General features: G+C 41.2%; 1 protein-coding gene across 1 annotated transcript in view; it reads right to left on the bottom strand.

Moving 5' to 3' along the window:
• Positions 1–1680: 1680 nt before the first annotated feature.
• Positions 1681–13440, bottom strand: part of LOC112415352 (uncharacterized) — a 42345-nt gene continuing 30585 nt past the window's right edge. Inside the window, exons 9-12 of the mRNA XM_024768277.1 lie at positions 10894–11103; positions 9405–9531; positions 8362–8484; positions 1681–4491 (exon numbers count right to left, since the gene is read on the bottom strand). Coding sequence (XP_024624045.1) covers positions 2429–4491; positions 8362–8484; positions 9405–9531; positions 10894–11103 — 2523 coding nt within the window. The 3' untranslated portion in view covers positions 1681–2428. The remainder of the gene's footprint in view (positions 4492–8361; positions 8485–9404; positions 9532–10893; positions 11104–13440) is intronic.

Raw genomic sequence — 13440 nt, forward strand, 5'->3', positions numbered from 1 at the left:
TCTAAGTGTGCAATTACATTATGTTAAACAATAATGTACACAACTTAATATAAAAATAATGCTGTTGGAAAAATGGCACCAGTAGACTTGCTTGACACAGGTTTGCCACAAACCTTCAATTTGTAAAGTTACCATAACAAATAAAATCGCCATAAACACAATAGGAAAATAAGTAAATACAACAGTATGTTTTATTTTTCAGGATGGTCTAAATCAATGAGCCACAATTATTCAAAACGTAGGTGCGTAAGTGGGGTATCCTGCTCAGATAACGGTAACAAATTCAACTTTTTTCAGCTTTATGAGGTATAATTGACAAGTAAAATTGTAATATATTTAAAGTATATGTGATGAATTGATATACATTGTGAAAGGACTCTCACAAGTGAATTAACACATTCATCACTTCACATAGCTAACTCTTTTGGGGGGAGAGGAGTGAGAATCTTTAATATCTACTCTCTTAGCAAATTTAAACTGTACAATACTGCATCATCAACTATAGTCACCATAGATTAGATCCTCTGACCTTGTTCATCTTAAAGCTGAAAGTTTGTACCCTTTTTATAACCAACCTCCCCCCCCATTCCCCAGGCAACCACCACCATCACACTACGTTTCTAAGTTTGACCTTTTTTCCCCCTTAGATTCCACATATAAGTAATACCATGCATTATTTTTCTTTCTCTTATTTCATTTAGCATATGCCCTACAGTTTTATTCATGTTGTCACAAATATTTCTCCATATGTATTTCCTGTGTACCAGTGGTTAGAATTAGAGGTTCAATTTGATTCAGGTTTATTTTTTTTTGGAAAGCACACTTCATGGGTGGTTCTGTTTGTATCTCCTATTACCCTAACTGGAAGCTGCCAAGACACCTAAAAAGAGAGCAAGATGAGAAAATGTTTTCTACCAAATATCAAGACTCGTTGCAAAGGTATGGTAACTGAAGCAGTGTGGTATTGGTAAAATTATTGAAAAGTAGACCAATCAAAGGGAATTGAGAGTCAAGACATCCATCTAATCATATACAGATTACTGATTTTCTTCAAAAGTGGCACTGCATAGTAGTGGGGAATAAGGGAAATGTTCAGTAATTGGTATAGGAACAACTGGATATTCATATGGTGAATAATCAAATTATGTGGAAGGCAAATATAGACCTTTCTTTGAAGATTTGTTAATAAATTGATTTTAATCCTGTCACCTACCAAAAAAATAAAGAAAAAGGAAAGAGAGAGGGAAGGAGGAGGGGGGGAGGGAGAGAAAGAGAGAGAGAGAGACAACTGCTAAAATTTGAATAAGATCTGGAGGTTAGACGTTATGCATCAATATTCAATTTTCCTGAATGCTATACTTGTGCTGTAGATAGGTAAGTAAATATCCTTGTTCTTACAGTATTACTTAAGTATTCAGATGCAAAGGCTAAGAGATCTGGAACATACTCATGGTTAAAAAAAAGCATATGTCAATATGTGTGTGCATATATACACGTTCACATAAAGAGAATAATGACTTAAACATGTTAACTGGTGAATCTGAGTACAGGGTACATGAGAGATTTTATATAATTTTTACAATATTTGGAAAGTTTTAAATTATTTCAAAACGAAGTTTAAAGAAATGTAAAAATTTATGTCAAGCAAAATCCCATCATTTAGAGATAAGTAAAAATAAATACTTTTTTGTTCTTTTTTAATGAGATCACACAAAAATTCCATGCTTTGTGTTTTTCCAGGTTAATGTATTCTGGACATCTTCCAACATCCATAGCAACAATTTGCACTGGATAAGTAAATCATAAAATACTTTGGCAACCCAACTGATTATTTCTATGCTTGCTATTATAAACAATAATGCAATGAACATTCCTTTATATACATCTACGGCAGATATGTATTTACTTCTGAAGATCAAAGGCTCATCTCTGGGGATCTATTCCTTAATTTTAATCCAATGTATCATATGAAATAAAGCAATCATATTACAAATTCTTGGCTACAGGAAATTTTTAGTAATTTTATTCATTTTTCATAGTTTTACAGCTTTAGTAAAAATAATGGTCACTGTAAACAAGTATAAAATGGAAATTGATGGAAAAATAACCCCAAAGCCCTCCTTGACATCCCCCCTCAAAAAAAAAACTAGTTAGTATATGGCAAATATCCTTTTCACACACTGTCTTTAGGCATATATTCACTTTGAGAGATCATTTATATCACGTGGATCTTACCAAGAGGGTTACAACCTATTTCTCCCGTTACTACGTATGGTTCTATGTCACCATTTTAATGGATTTGCTGGGAAGATTCCATCTGAAGGAATCCCCTTCCACTCTCAATACTTCATAGAGTTTATCAGCAGCATGGACTCTCCAAAACCTTGAAGATGTGCATCCTGACTGAAGTCTAACAGACTTCTCACTTTTAAAGACTCTTGCCAGTGTGGACTTTCTGATGGTATGTAAGCCGTGAACGGTGACTGAAGTCCTTACCACATATGTCACACTTGTATGGTTTTTCTCCTGTGTGGACCCTCTGGTGGGCGTGAAGCCGAGAACTCTGACTGAAGCCCTTCCCACACTCCTCACATTTAAACAGTTTCTCCCGAGCGTGAACACTCAGATGGACTCTAAGATTGGAGGGGAGACTGAAGGCCTTCCCACACTCCAGACACTTGTGGGGTTTCTCTCCTGTGTGGACCCTCTGGTGATGGCGAAGATTCAGGCTCCGCCCAAAGGCTTTCCCACACTCCTCACATTTGTAAGGCTTTTCACCAGTGTGGCCCCTCTGGTGGTATATAAACTGTGAACTATAACGAAAGCCCTTTCCACACATGTTGCATCTGTAGGGCTTCTCCCCAGTGTGGACCCTCTGATGGGACTGAAGACCAGAGGACTGGCTGAAGCCCTTCCCACAGACACCACACTTGTAGGGTTTCTCGCCTGTGTGGACTCTCTGATGGACCCGGAAATCTATGGCCTGACTGAAGCTCTTATCACACGCCTCACATTTGTAGGGTTTCTCTCCTGAGTGGACTCTCTGATGAGCATGAAGGTTTGATCTCCAACTGAAGCCCTTCCCACACTCCTCACATTTATACGGTTTTTCTCCAGTGTGAATGACTTGGTGCAGTTTAAGATTTGAACTGTAACTGAAGTCCTTACCGCACATGTCGCATCTGTAGGGCTTTTCCCCTGTGTGGACTCTCTGGTGGGTCTGCAGCTTTGACGACTGACTGAAGCCCTTCCCACACGTCTCGCATTTGAATCGTTTCTCCCCGGTGTGGACGTTCTGGTGGACTTGAAGATTGGAAGCCTGACTGAAGCTCTTCCCGCACTCCTTGCATTTGTAGGGTTTCTCCCCCGTGTGGACACGGAAGTGGATGTGAAGATCTGTGTTACGGGTGAAGCCCTTCCCGCACGCCTCACATCTGTACGGTTTCTCTCCAGTGTGGACCCTCCGGTGGCATATCAAAGGGGAATTGTGACTGAACCCCTTGCCGCAGACATCGCATTTGTAGGGTTTCTCCCCGGTGTGGACCCTCTGATGTATGTGATAATGCGCGGCCTGTGTGAAGCCCTTCCCACACTCCTCACACTTATAGGGTTTCTCACCCCTGTGGACCCTCTGGTGAACACGAAGGTTAACGCTCCAGCCGAAGCCCTTCCCGCACTCATCGCACTTGTACGGTTTCTCTTCGGTGTGGACTCTCTGATGGCACTGAAAATTTGAACTTTGGCTAAAGCATTTACCGCACTCCTCGCATTTGTAAGGCTTCTCACCTGTGTGTGTCCTATAGTGGATGATAAGGCCTGTGCTGCTACTGAATCCCTTGCCACAACTGTCACACCTATAGGACTTCTCTCCCGTGTGATTAGACTGACGGGGATGAAAGGAGTTCCTATTGAAACCATTGCCGGATTCACGGCATTTATCGACTTTTCCTCGTGGGTGAATTCTTTGATGACTTTGCAGACGGGAGCATTTCTCTCCCAGGTGAAGCCTCGGATGAATTGGGAGCACTTCGCTATCACTGAAGCTTTTCCCACACTCTCTACAGGGATACAGTGTGTCTCCTTTGCAGGGTTTCTCTTCTGTGTCAGTGGTAACAGGATCACTCAGGGGTGATTTCTTCATGAAGGCTTCACATATACATGGGTTGTTTTTCCCGTTCATTTGCTTACCTCTACTCTGATTCCTTGACTCACTAACATACATATTCCCACAGGAATCCTGGGTTCTCGAAATCAAAAACTCTTGATTTTCAAGGTAACTGGAACTATCGCCTTTGTGGTTCATCATATGGTCCTCATTTTCAGAAACCTGAAGAGAATCACCTTGTAGGAAATGGGAAGTCCTCCTCTGAAGACAGCACGTTGAATCACTTGCGACCTGTTTCCAGATTTGCCAGCAAGACGGCTCTTCACGTGAAAGGTATTTTAATGCGACTTTTCCAAGAGTCTCCACCTCATCGGGATTCTTGCTGCCTAAAAGAAAAAGCGATATTCAGAGGTGAGGACAAGTAAATGCTTTGTTCAGAAACATCGGGATTTCACACTCAGGGATAAGGCCTTAAAAAAACCAGGGAAAGGGTCATGTCTGTACCACACCACTTATCCTTTTGTTATGCTTTTTCGTGTAAGTGGAAGCGAAGAACAGGGTCAAGAGACTTTTCTGTAAATGTGACCTATTTAGAACCACAGGTCTAACGGTTTAATAGAAGAACTGTAGGTTTGAAATCGGATGGCTGCAGGGCAACAAAGACAACCCACCTTCCAACCTACAGCAATGTCAATTAAAAGCCTAATCACTTGTTTCTTAGCAGGCTTATGACAAGTGGGCTTCTACTGAATTAGGTTAGGAAAGCACAGACTGTAGACATTAAACAGTACTTTAGGTCCTGGTAGATATGATCTTCTAAGAGTAAATTTGGGAAGCGGCTGGGATAATAACATTATTATGGGAGTGATTCTGGTCTCTGTAAAAAGAAGGGGGAAAGGGAAAACTAACCTTGGACAGCTGAGAAAGAACCTGGGAGGAGAAGAAAGAGAACAGATTCTCAAAGGCAACCCTGAATGGAGGAGAGGGAGAGTTATGTTCAGCTTGGAAAGCTTTTGCCCAGGAAGCTGCGAACCTTGCTTTTTCTCTCATTCCCTTCAGGTCTCTCTGCTCAAATGTCACTCAACTGGGTGAGGCCTTCCTATCACCCAGTATAAAACAATTCCTCCCACCCCAACACACCTTCCACTCTTCCCATCTGCCTTACTCTGCTTTCTTTTCCCCCATGGCTCTTATTATTTACTATGTACTCCTTAATTTTTTCCTGCCCATTTAGAAGAATTAGGATGTAACAATCATGAGGAAAACAAGCACTTTGATTTCTTCATTGTTTCATCCCCACTGTAACAGAATTTCTCAAACTGCTGGCATATACTCGTGAACTGTGAAATCCATTCCATACACTGTGACACTTCAAAGAAAAAGAAGTGGGAATTCCCTGGTGGTCCAGTGATTAGGACTCAGCACTTTCACTGCCAGGGCCAGGTTCGATCCCTAGTTGGGGAACTAAGATTCCACAAGCTGCGTGGTGTGGCCAAGGAGGGGGAAAAAAACCCCTCAATATTCTGTAATAACCTATATGGGAAAAGAATCTGAAAAAGAATAGATATGTGTGTATGTATAACTGAACCACTTTGCTGTACACATGAAACTAACAGAACATGGTAAATCAACTATACCCAATATAAAATAAAAATTAAATTTAAAACAATAAATAAAAAAATAAAAATAAAAAAAACAATAAATAAAAGAAATTATGTGGAAAAAATAATAAAAATATGAAAAGCATATCACAAGCAGTAAGGGTAACACTATATAAAATGCTTGTTTCAGCTGTAGACATACACATAAATATGCACATATGTTACATTTATACTTGGTCGGAATGGAAAATATTTCTTATTGAGAGTCATAGTTAAAAACGTATGGAAGCCACTGGCTTAAAATGTTTAAAGTGGTACCAAGTCCTGAATGATTAATTTGCTTAAATAGAAAGTTACATTCAAATAATATAAACTGAAGAAGTCCCAACAGGTATGTGCACATTTCAGGGTACGGTAGGCTAACTGAACATCCTAAAGATGTCCATGCCCTAATCCCTGCAACCTGCGAACATGTTAATGTACACAGCAAAAGGGACTCCAGATTTGATTAAATTAAAGATCTTGAGATGAGCCCAAAGAAGTCACAAGGGTCCATAAAAAAAGGAGACGCGGGACTTCCCTGGTGGCGCAGTGGTTAAGAATCCACCTGCCAATGCAGGGGACATGGATTCGAGCCGTGGTCCGGGAAGATCCCACATGCCTCGGAGCAACTAAGCCTGCGTGCCACAACTACTGAGCCTGCGCTCTAGAGCCTGTGAGCCACAACTACTGAGCCCACGTGCCACAGCTACTGAAGCCCATGCCTCTAAAGCCTGTGCTCCGCAACAGGAGAAGCTACGGCGATGAGAAGCCTGTGCACCGCAACAAAGAGTAGCCCCCGCTCGCCGCAACTAGAGAAAGCCCATGCGCAGCAACGAAGACCCAATGCAGCCAAAAATAAATAAATACATTAAAAAAAAAAAAAGAATCCCTACAAAAACAAGCTCTTTATTTTGCACTCCAGTGACCTATAAAGAACATTTTAGGTAGTATTTGTACCTGGAGCATGGTTGCAAAATCCTGAAACATGCTGATGCTGACGAGGTCAAAAAAACCTCTGAGAAAGGGTGGCAGAAAATGCTACCAGATTTGTTAAAAAAAGACTTGGTCTATGACACAAAACTGAAGTGTAACAATACGTAGGATCATGATTCCTGAGGTTCAGTTTGCATATAAAAATGAACCCCAGTGAAACTAACACATCATTGTAAATCATCTACACTTCAATTAAAAAAAAGAAAAAGAAAAAGAGGATGAGACCCTTTCCAGTAATATTCCTGAATGCATCAAACGTGAAGCAACATGTAGACATGAGAAGGGAGATGGACAAATGCAGATGGTTATATCCATTAACCACTCTCAGAATTCAGGGCCTAATCTATCATGTTTGCAGATAAGCTTCTCTCCTTCGTTTTTCAGGCAGAGGGGGAGTATATACATTTACATTCTCTAGGAATATCTGATGTTTTTAAATGGGTAGAACTGAGGAATATGCAAATTAAAGAGAAGGGAAGGAAGAGGAGAGAAAGGAAGAGGAGGTCAAACAGTGAAGTAAACAGTGAGGATCTGAGCAAAGGCAGGAGAACAGAGGGCCTTGAAAGGCTGGGGAGAAAAGTGAAACAATGGCTGGGGATCCAGAGGATGAGGTGGTCTTCACAGATGAAGGCGGCTGGGGTCATAGGTCAGGAAGAGCTGTGAGGAGAGCTTCCTCACTTTCACTCAAAAGAATAGGATTTTTTTTTTTTTTGCGGTACGTGGGCCTCTCACTGTTGTGGCCCCTCCCGTCGTGGAGCACAGGCTCCAGACACGCAGGTTCAGCGGCCATGGCTCACGGGCCCAGCCACTCCGCAGCATGTGGGATCTTCCCGGACCGGAGCACGAACCTGAATCCCCTGCATCGGCAGGCGGATTCTCAACCACTGCGCCACGAGGGAAGCCCAAAAATAGTAATTTTTAAAGTAATATCTTCATTCAACAATTACGTACTGCACATCTACTATGCAGAAGGCTCATCGAAGGCTTTGGGTAGAGACAGGAAATACAACTGCCCAAATTCCTACTTTCAAGGGGAGACGGATGAGGAACAAGTAAATAAAGACAAGTTACGAGGTCAGGAGGTTATCAGTGCTTCGATACAAAATAAGGCAGGATGAGGGCACGGAGAATGGAGAGAGAATGGCACTGTAAATGGGGCAGACACACAAAGTCTGTCTGATGAGATGAAATCTGAGCAAAGACCTGAGTGAGTAAGGGAGTGGCTGCAGGCCTCTACACTGAGGCAGAGAGCTAGTTGAAGGTTGGGAAACAAGAAAACACTCCAAAGGGGCCAGGATGGCATGAATGAACTAAGAAAGGGTAAAAGGATGGGTGATCAAAGAGGAACTCAGTGAGGAGGCCAGATCAGGTAGGGCCCTGCAGTCCACTGTAAGGACTCAGAGTGAAAGGGGAGGCCTTGGGAGAGTTTTGGACAGAGGAATGGTATGATCTTACTTGCTTTCTAAAGAACCAGTCTGGCTACCATGTGAAGAGGTTACAGGAGTGCAAGAGCGGAAGCATGGAGACCAGTTTGGAGGAAGCTGTCACAGTCCAGGCAAGAGATGACAGCACGTGGACAAGAGTGGTCGTCACGGACGTGGAGAGAAGATTAGCTGGTACCTGAAATAATAGCTTTGGGGTTCTCACTGGAATGCCCGTTTCTTTGGGTTTCTCTCTCCATCATCCAAAGTTTTTCTTCTGTCTCCAACTGGGACACCATATCTGGCTTGAAGGGAAGATGTCCTATGAAAAGGCAGATATATATATTTAAGATGAACACACAGCTTAAATAGATCTTTGTCCAAGTTCTTAACCCTCAAGTGATCACAAACTGTAATAAGAAATGAATTCAGAGAACTATACTCAATATTCTGTAACAACCTATAAGAGAAAAGAATCTGAAAAAGAATATATATATAATTGAATCATTTTGCTGTACACCTGAAACTAACACAACATTGTAAATCAACTATACTTCAATCAAAAAAAGAAAAGCAAATTGAGGTCACAACCTAGTTCATGTTTACATATAGATAAAATTAGATTTAACCAATGTCTGTTTTTATCATATTTCCCACACTTTCATACCACTTACTGCAAATGGTCACAGTTTTTGCTACAATGTGAGGGGGTCTTGATAAGGAACTCTGACAGTTTCTATTCTTATTCCATTTTATTCTATTTCACTGAAAAAAAAAATAATGCCAGTACAATGAACTAAGTTGACTCCAAGATCCACCAAAGTATCTGAAAGACAAAGTATAGAAGCTAAGCTGCCCGTTTATAGTTCATCTAAAACAGGGTTTCTCAGCTGAGGCACTACTGATATTCTGCAATGGCTAGTTCTGTGTGGTGGGGGGAGGTGGTCCTGTGCATCGCAGGACGTTTAACAGCACCACTAGCCACTAGATGCCAGCAGCACCCCTCCCTCAGCTGTGACAATCAAAACTGTCTCCAGACATTGCCAAATGTGCCCAGGGAGGCAAAATCACCCCGGATGGAATTTTGCCTGAGCAGAGAGGGACCAGAAAAACCTATGGATTGGAAAAACTTGTGTCTTCAAGGTCAAGGAACCACTTCACAAGGTCCAAAGCTTTGAACAGCTGAGGACCAGACACTCTCAAGAGACTTGAGGTTCAGGGTCAGAGAGTGCCCGTCCTCACCCACTGAGACCAGGTTCCGGAAGTTCTCCACCATCACATCCTTGTACAGTTTCCTCTGGGCAGAGTCCAGCAGCCCCAGCTCCTCCTCGGTGAAGGTCACGGCCACGTCCTTGAAGGTCACCGCCTCCTACGACATCAAACACATGTCACCTCAATCTCACAACCTCCATTGGAAGAAGGGCAGCATCGAGAAGGATAAAGAAGATTAACCCAAAAAATGGTTACCGATTTGGAAGGACTCCAGGCAGTTTTCAGTCCCAACACTTGCCCCTCTCAGTGACAGTGATGTCACCTCCCCGCTGTCCCACTCTATCTCTGCTTTTAATATTCGCAAAGTTCACAGGCCTTACGCAACCCTCCAGGACAGGTACACAGCTCCTCACCTGTGCTTTCAAGGCAAAAGCCATAACCACCTGCTGCCACATGCACAGCTGGTGAAGGCACAGGGTGAGTTCAAATTTCAAGGTTTTAATGACAGGACCCTGGGCAAATTCCTTTACCTCTCACTATCTTAATTTCCTCTTCTCTGTAATGGTGTCTAAATCACAAGGTGTTTGAAAGGATTAGACGAATGAACATGTGTAAAGCACTTACAATGGCGCCTGGCACATAAGAAGTGCTCAATAAATTGGAGCAAGCAGTATCATTAAAATCTCTTGCATCCATTTTGTGACTGCATAGTATAGTATTCCTTAGAACTGATGATGTAGCTTTAATCAATCCAAATAAAGCACAATTAGTTACAGATTTTTACTTATCATCATCTGCTGTAAAGATCCTTTCACAGAGATGTCGACCAAGAAGTAGCAACTGCACTTTAACATTTTTGAAAGCATAATGGCAGATTTCCGCCTCAAAAGGTTTTCCCAATTCACCTTTCATATGAGGGAGTACAAATGTTCCTGAATCTCTACACTGGCCAAATAAGACATAATTCCGTTTTTTTAAAAAAAGAAAATCTTCAACAATCTAAGTGAAATAAATAAATAGAAAGCTTTCATTAACGTTTGTACACATTTAGTTATTAAATTATTTTCTTCATAAATTTACTTTCCATTATTGTGACGCTCCTTTTCTTTCTTTTACTCATATTCCAGTTGGGTCTTACTTTATTTTACTAATTTTAATGAGAATTAGAGATATTAAACCTTTATCTAATGTTTATAAGTACGTCCCATCAATTCAAATATTACAAATATATAGCTGTGAATGCCTGAGGGAAAAGGAATATGAGAAAGCAAAAAGAGGTAGTTTGTAAACAGAGTAGTAGGATAAATTATCTTTCTCTATTCCAAGTTTCCACAATTTTTCAAAGATTGCTTTGTGAAGTAAAGATGATAAAATAAACCAAACAAAACGCACAGTCTGGCACACAACATGCACGCAAGGTGTGTCGTGTTCATTAACCTTTCCAAGGAAGAGAAAAAAGGTGTGTCCAATCTTTGAGAAATAAAATCCCTTAGGAGTCAGAAAGCAATGCCTTACTTACCTGAAACTCAGTCATTTTCTCCCACTCCTTCCGGGGAAGGTCAGATTCCTGAGAAGGCATAACTGGGGAAGGACAAAGAAGCCATGAGATGCAGGCCAGGGCTGTCAGGAGCCCATGTGGATCTCTGCAGAAATTACACATGAGCACTCGTACTCCCAGGCAGAGGTGCTCACATACAGCTGGGTAAGCAGAGCTTGGAGTAGACTGCAGCTACTAGCAGAACTGTCAGCCAGCAGCCACTGGACAGTGAACAACCAGCACAACCAAACACAGTATCCCTACCATAAAGACTTCTGATCCTACCATAAAAAAAAAATGAAAAGACAATCTATGGACTGGAAGAAAATATTTGCAAATTATGCTACTGAAGGGACTAATTTCCAAAATATACAAACAGCTCATACAGCTTAACATCAAAGAAGCAAACAACCCAATCAAAAAATGGGCAGAAGACCTAAATAGGCATCTCCAAAGAAGACATACAGATGGCCAAAAGGCTCATGAAGAGATGCTCAACACTGCTAATTATTAGAGAAATGCAAATCAAAACTACAATGAGGTATCACCTCACATCAGTCAGAATGGCCATCATTAAAGTCTACAAATAATACATGCTGGAGAAAGTGTGGAGAAAAGGGAACCCTCCTACACTGTTGGTGCCAATGTAAATTGGTACAGCCACTATGGACAACAGTATGGAAGTTCCTTAAAAAACTAAAAACAGAGCTACCATAGGATCCAGCAATCTCCCTTCTGGGCATATATCCAGAGAAAACTCTAATTCAAAACGACATATGCACAATGCTCATAAGTTATTTTTGTAATAAGAAATAACGGCCCAATAAAAATTACATAAAACATGGGACTTCACTGGTGGCACAGTGGATAAGACTGTTCCCAATGCAGGGGGCCCAGGTTCGATCCCTGGTCAGGGAACTAGATCCCACACGCATGCCACAACTAAGGAGCCTGTGTGCTGCAACTAAGGAGCCTGTGTGCTGCAACTAAGGAGCCGGCAAGCCGCAACTAAGGAGCCCTACAGCCGCAACTAAGGAGCCCTACAGCTGCAACTAAGGAGCCCGCCTGCTGCAACTAAGACCCCATGCAAGCAAATAAATAAATAAATATTTTTTAAAAATGTCCATCAACATAGGAATGGATAAAGATGTGGTACATATATAAAATGGAATATTACTCTACCATAAAAAGGAATGAAATAGTGCCATTGGCAGAGATGTGGATAAATCTACAGACTGTCATACAGAGTGAAGTCAGTCAGAAAGAGAAAAACAAATATCGTATAGTATCACTTCTATGTGGAATCTAGAAAAACGGTACAGATGAACTTATTTGCAAATCAGAAAATAGAGACACACGTTGAGAACAAACTTATGGATACCAAGGGGGGAAGAGGGGGGTGGGATAAATTGGGAGATTCAGATTGACACATACACACTATTATGTATAAAAGAGATAACTAATGAGAATCTACTGTACAGCACAGGAAACTCTACTCAGTGACCTGTGGTGACCTAAATGGGAAGGAAATCTAAAAAAGAGGGGACACATGTATACGTATGGCTGATTCACTTTGCTGTACAGCAGAAACTAACAACGTTGTAAAGCAACTATACTCCAATAAAATTTTTTTTAAAAATGATACATGCACCCCAATGTTCATAGAACTATTTACAACAGCTAAGACATGGAAGCAACCTAAATGTCCATCGACAGATGAATTAATAAAGAAGTTGTGGTATGGAATGGAATATTACTCAGCTATTAAAAAGAAGGAAATAATGCCATTTTCAGCAACATGGATGGACTTAGAGATTATCATACTAAACGAAGTAAGCCAGACAAAGACAAATATCATATAATATCACTTATATGTGGAATCTAAAACAATGATACAAATGAACTTATTTACAAAACAGAAATAGACTCACAGACACAGAAAACAAACGTGGTTATCAAAGGGGATAGTGAGTGGGGAAAAGGGAGGGAGGAGGAAGGGGGAATAAATTTGGAGTTTGGGATTAACATATAGACACTACTATATATAAAACATAAACAACAAGGATCTACTGTATAGCACAGGAAACTATACCCAGTACTTTATAATAACCTATGATGGAAAAGGATCTGAAAAAGAATATATTATAAAAAACGGAATCACTTTACTGTACACTTAAAACTAACACAACATTGTAAATTACCTATACTTCAATAAAAAAAAAGAGTAATAATGAAAATGAAACCTAAAGAAAAAAAAGATTTCTGATCCTGAGGGTGGCAGGAAATGAAACGCAACGCAACAACAATGTGGGTTTAAAAAAAAAAGAAAAGGGCTTCCCTGGTGGCGCAGTGGTTGGGAGTCCGCCTGCCGATGCAGGGGACATGGGTTCGTGCCCCGGTCCGGGAAGATCCCACATGCTGCGGAGCGGCTGGGCCCGTGAGCCATGGCCACTGAGCCTGAGCGTCCAGAGCCTGTGCTCCACAACGGAAGAGGCCACAACAGTGAGAGGCCCGCGCACCGCAAAAAAA

The sequence above is a fragment of the Neophocaena asiaeorientalis genome, unplaced genomic scaffold (genome assembly GCF_003031525.2).
Source record: "Neophocaena asiaeorientalis asiaeorientalis breed wild unplaced genomic scaffold, Neophocaena_asiaeorientalis_V1.1 scaffold629, whole genome shotgun sequence".
Taxonomy (NCBI): domain Eukaryota; kingdom Metazoa; phylum Chordata; class Mammalia; order Artiodactyla; family Phocoenidae; genus Neophocaena; species Neophocaena asiaeorientalis.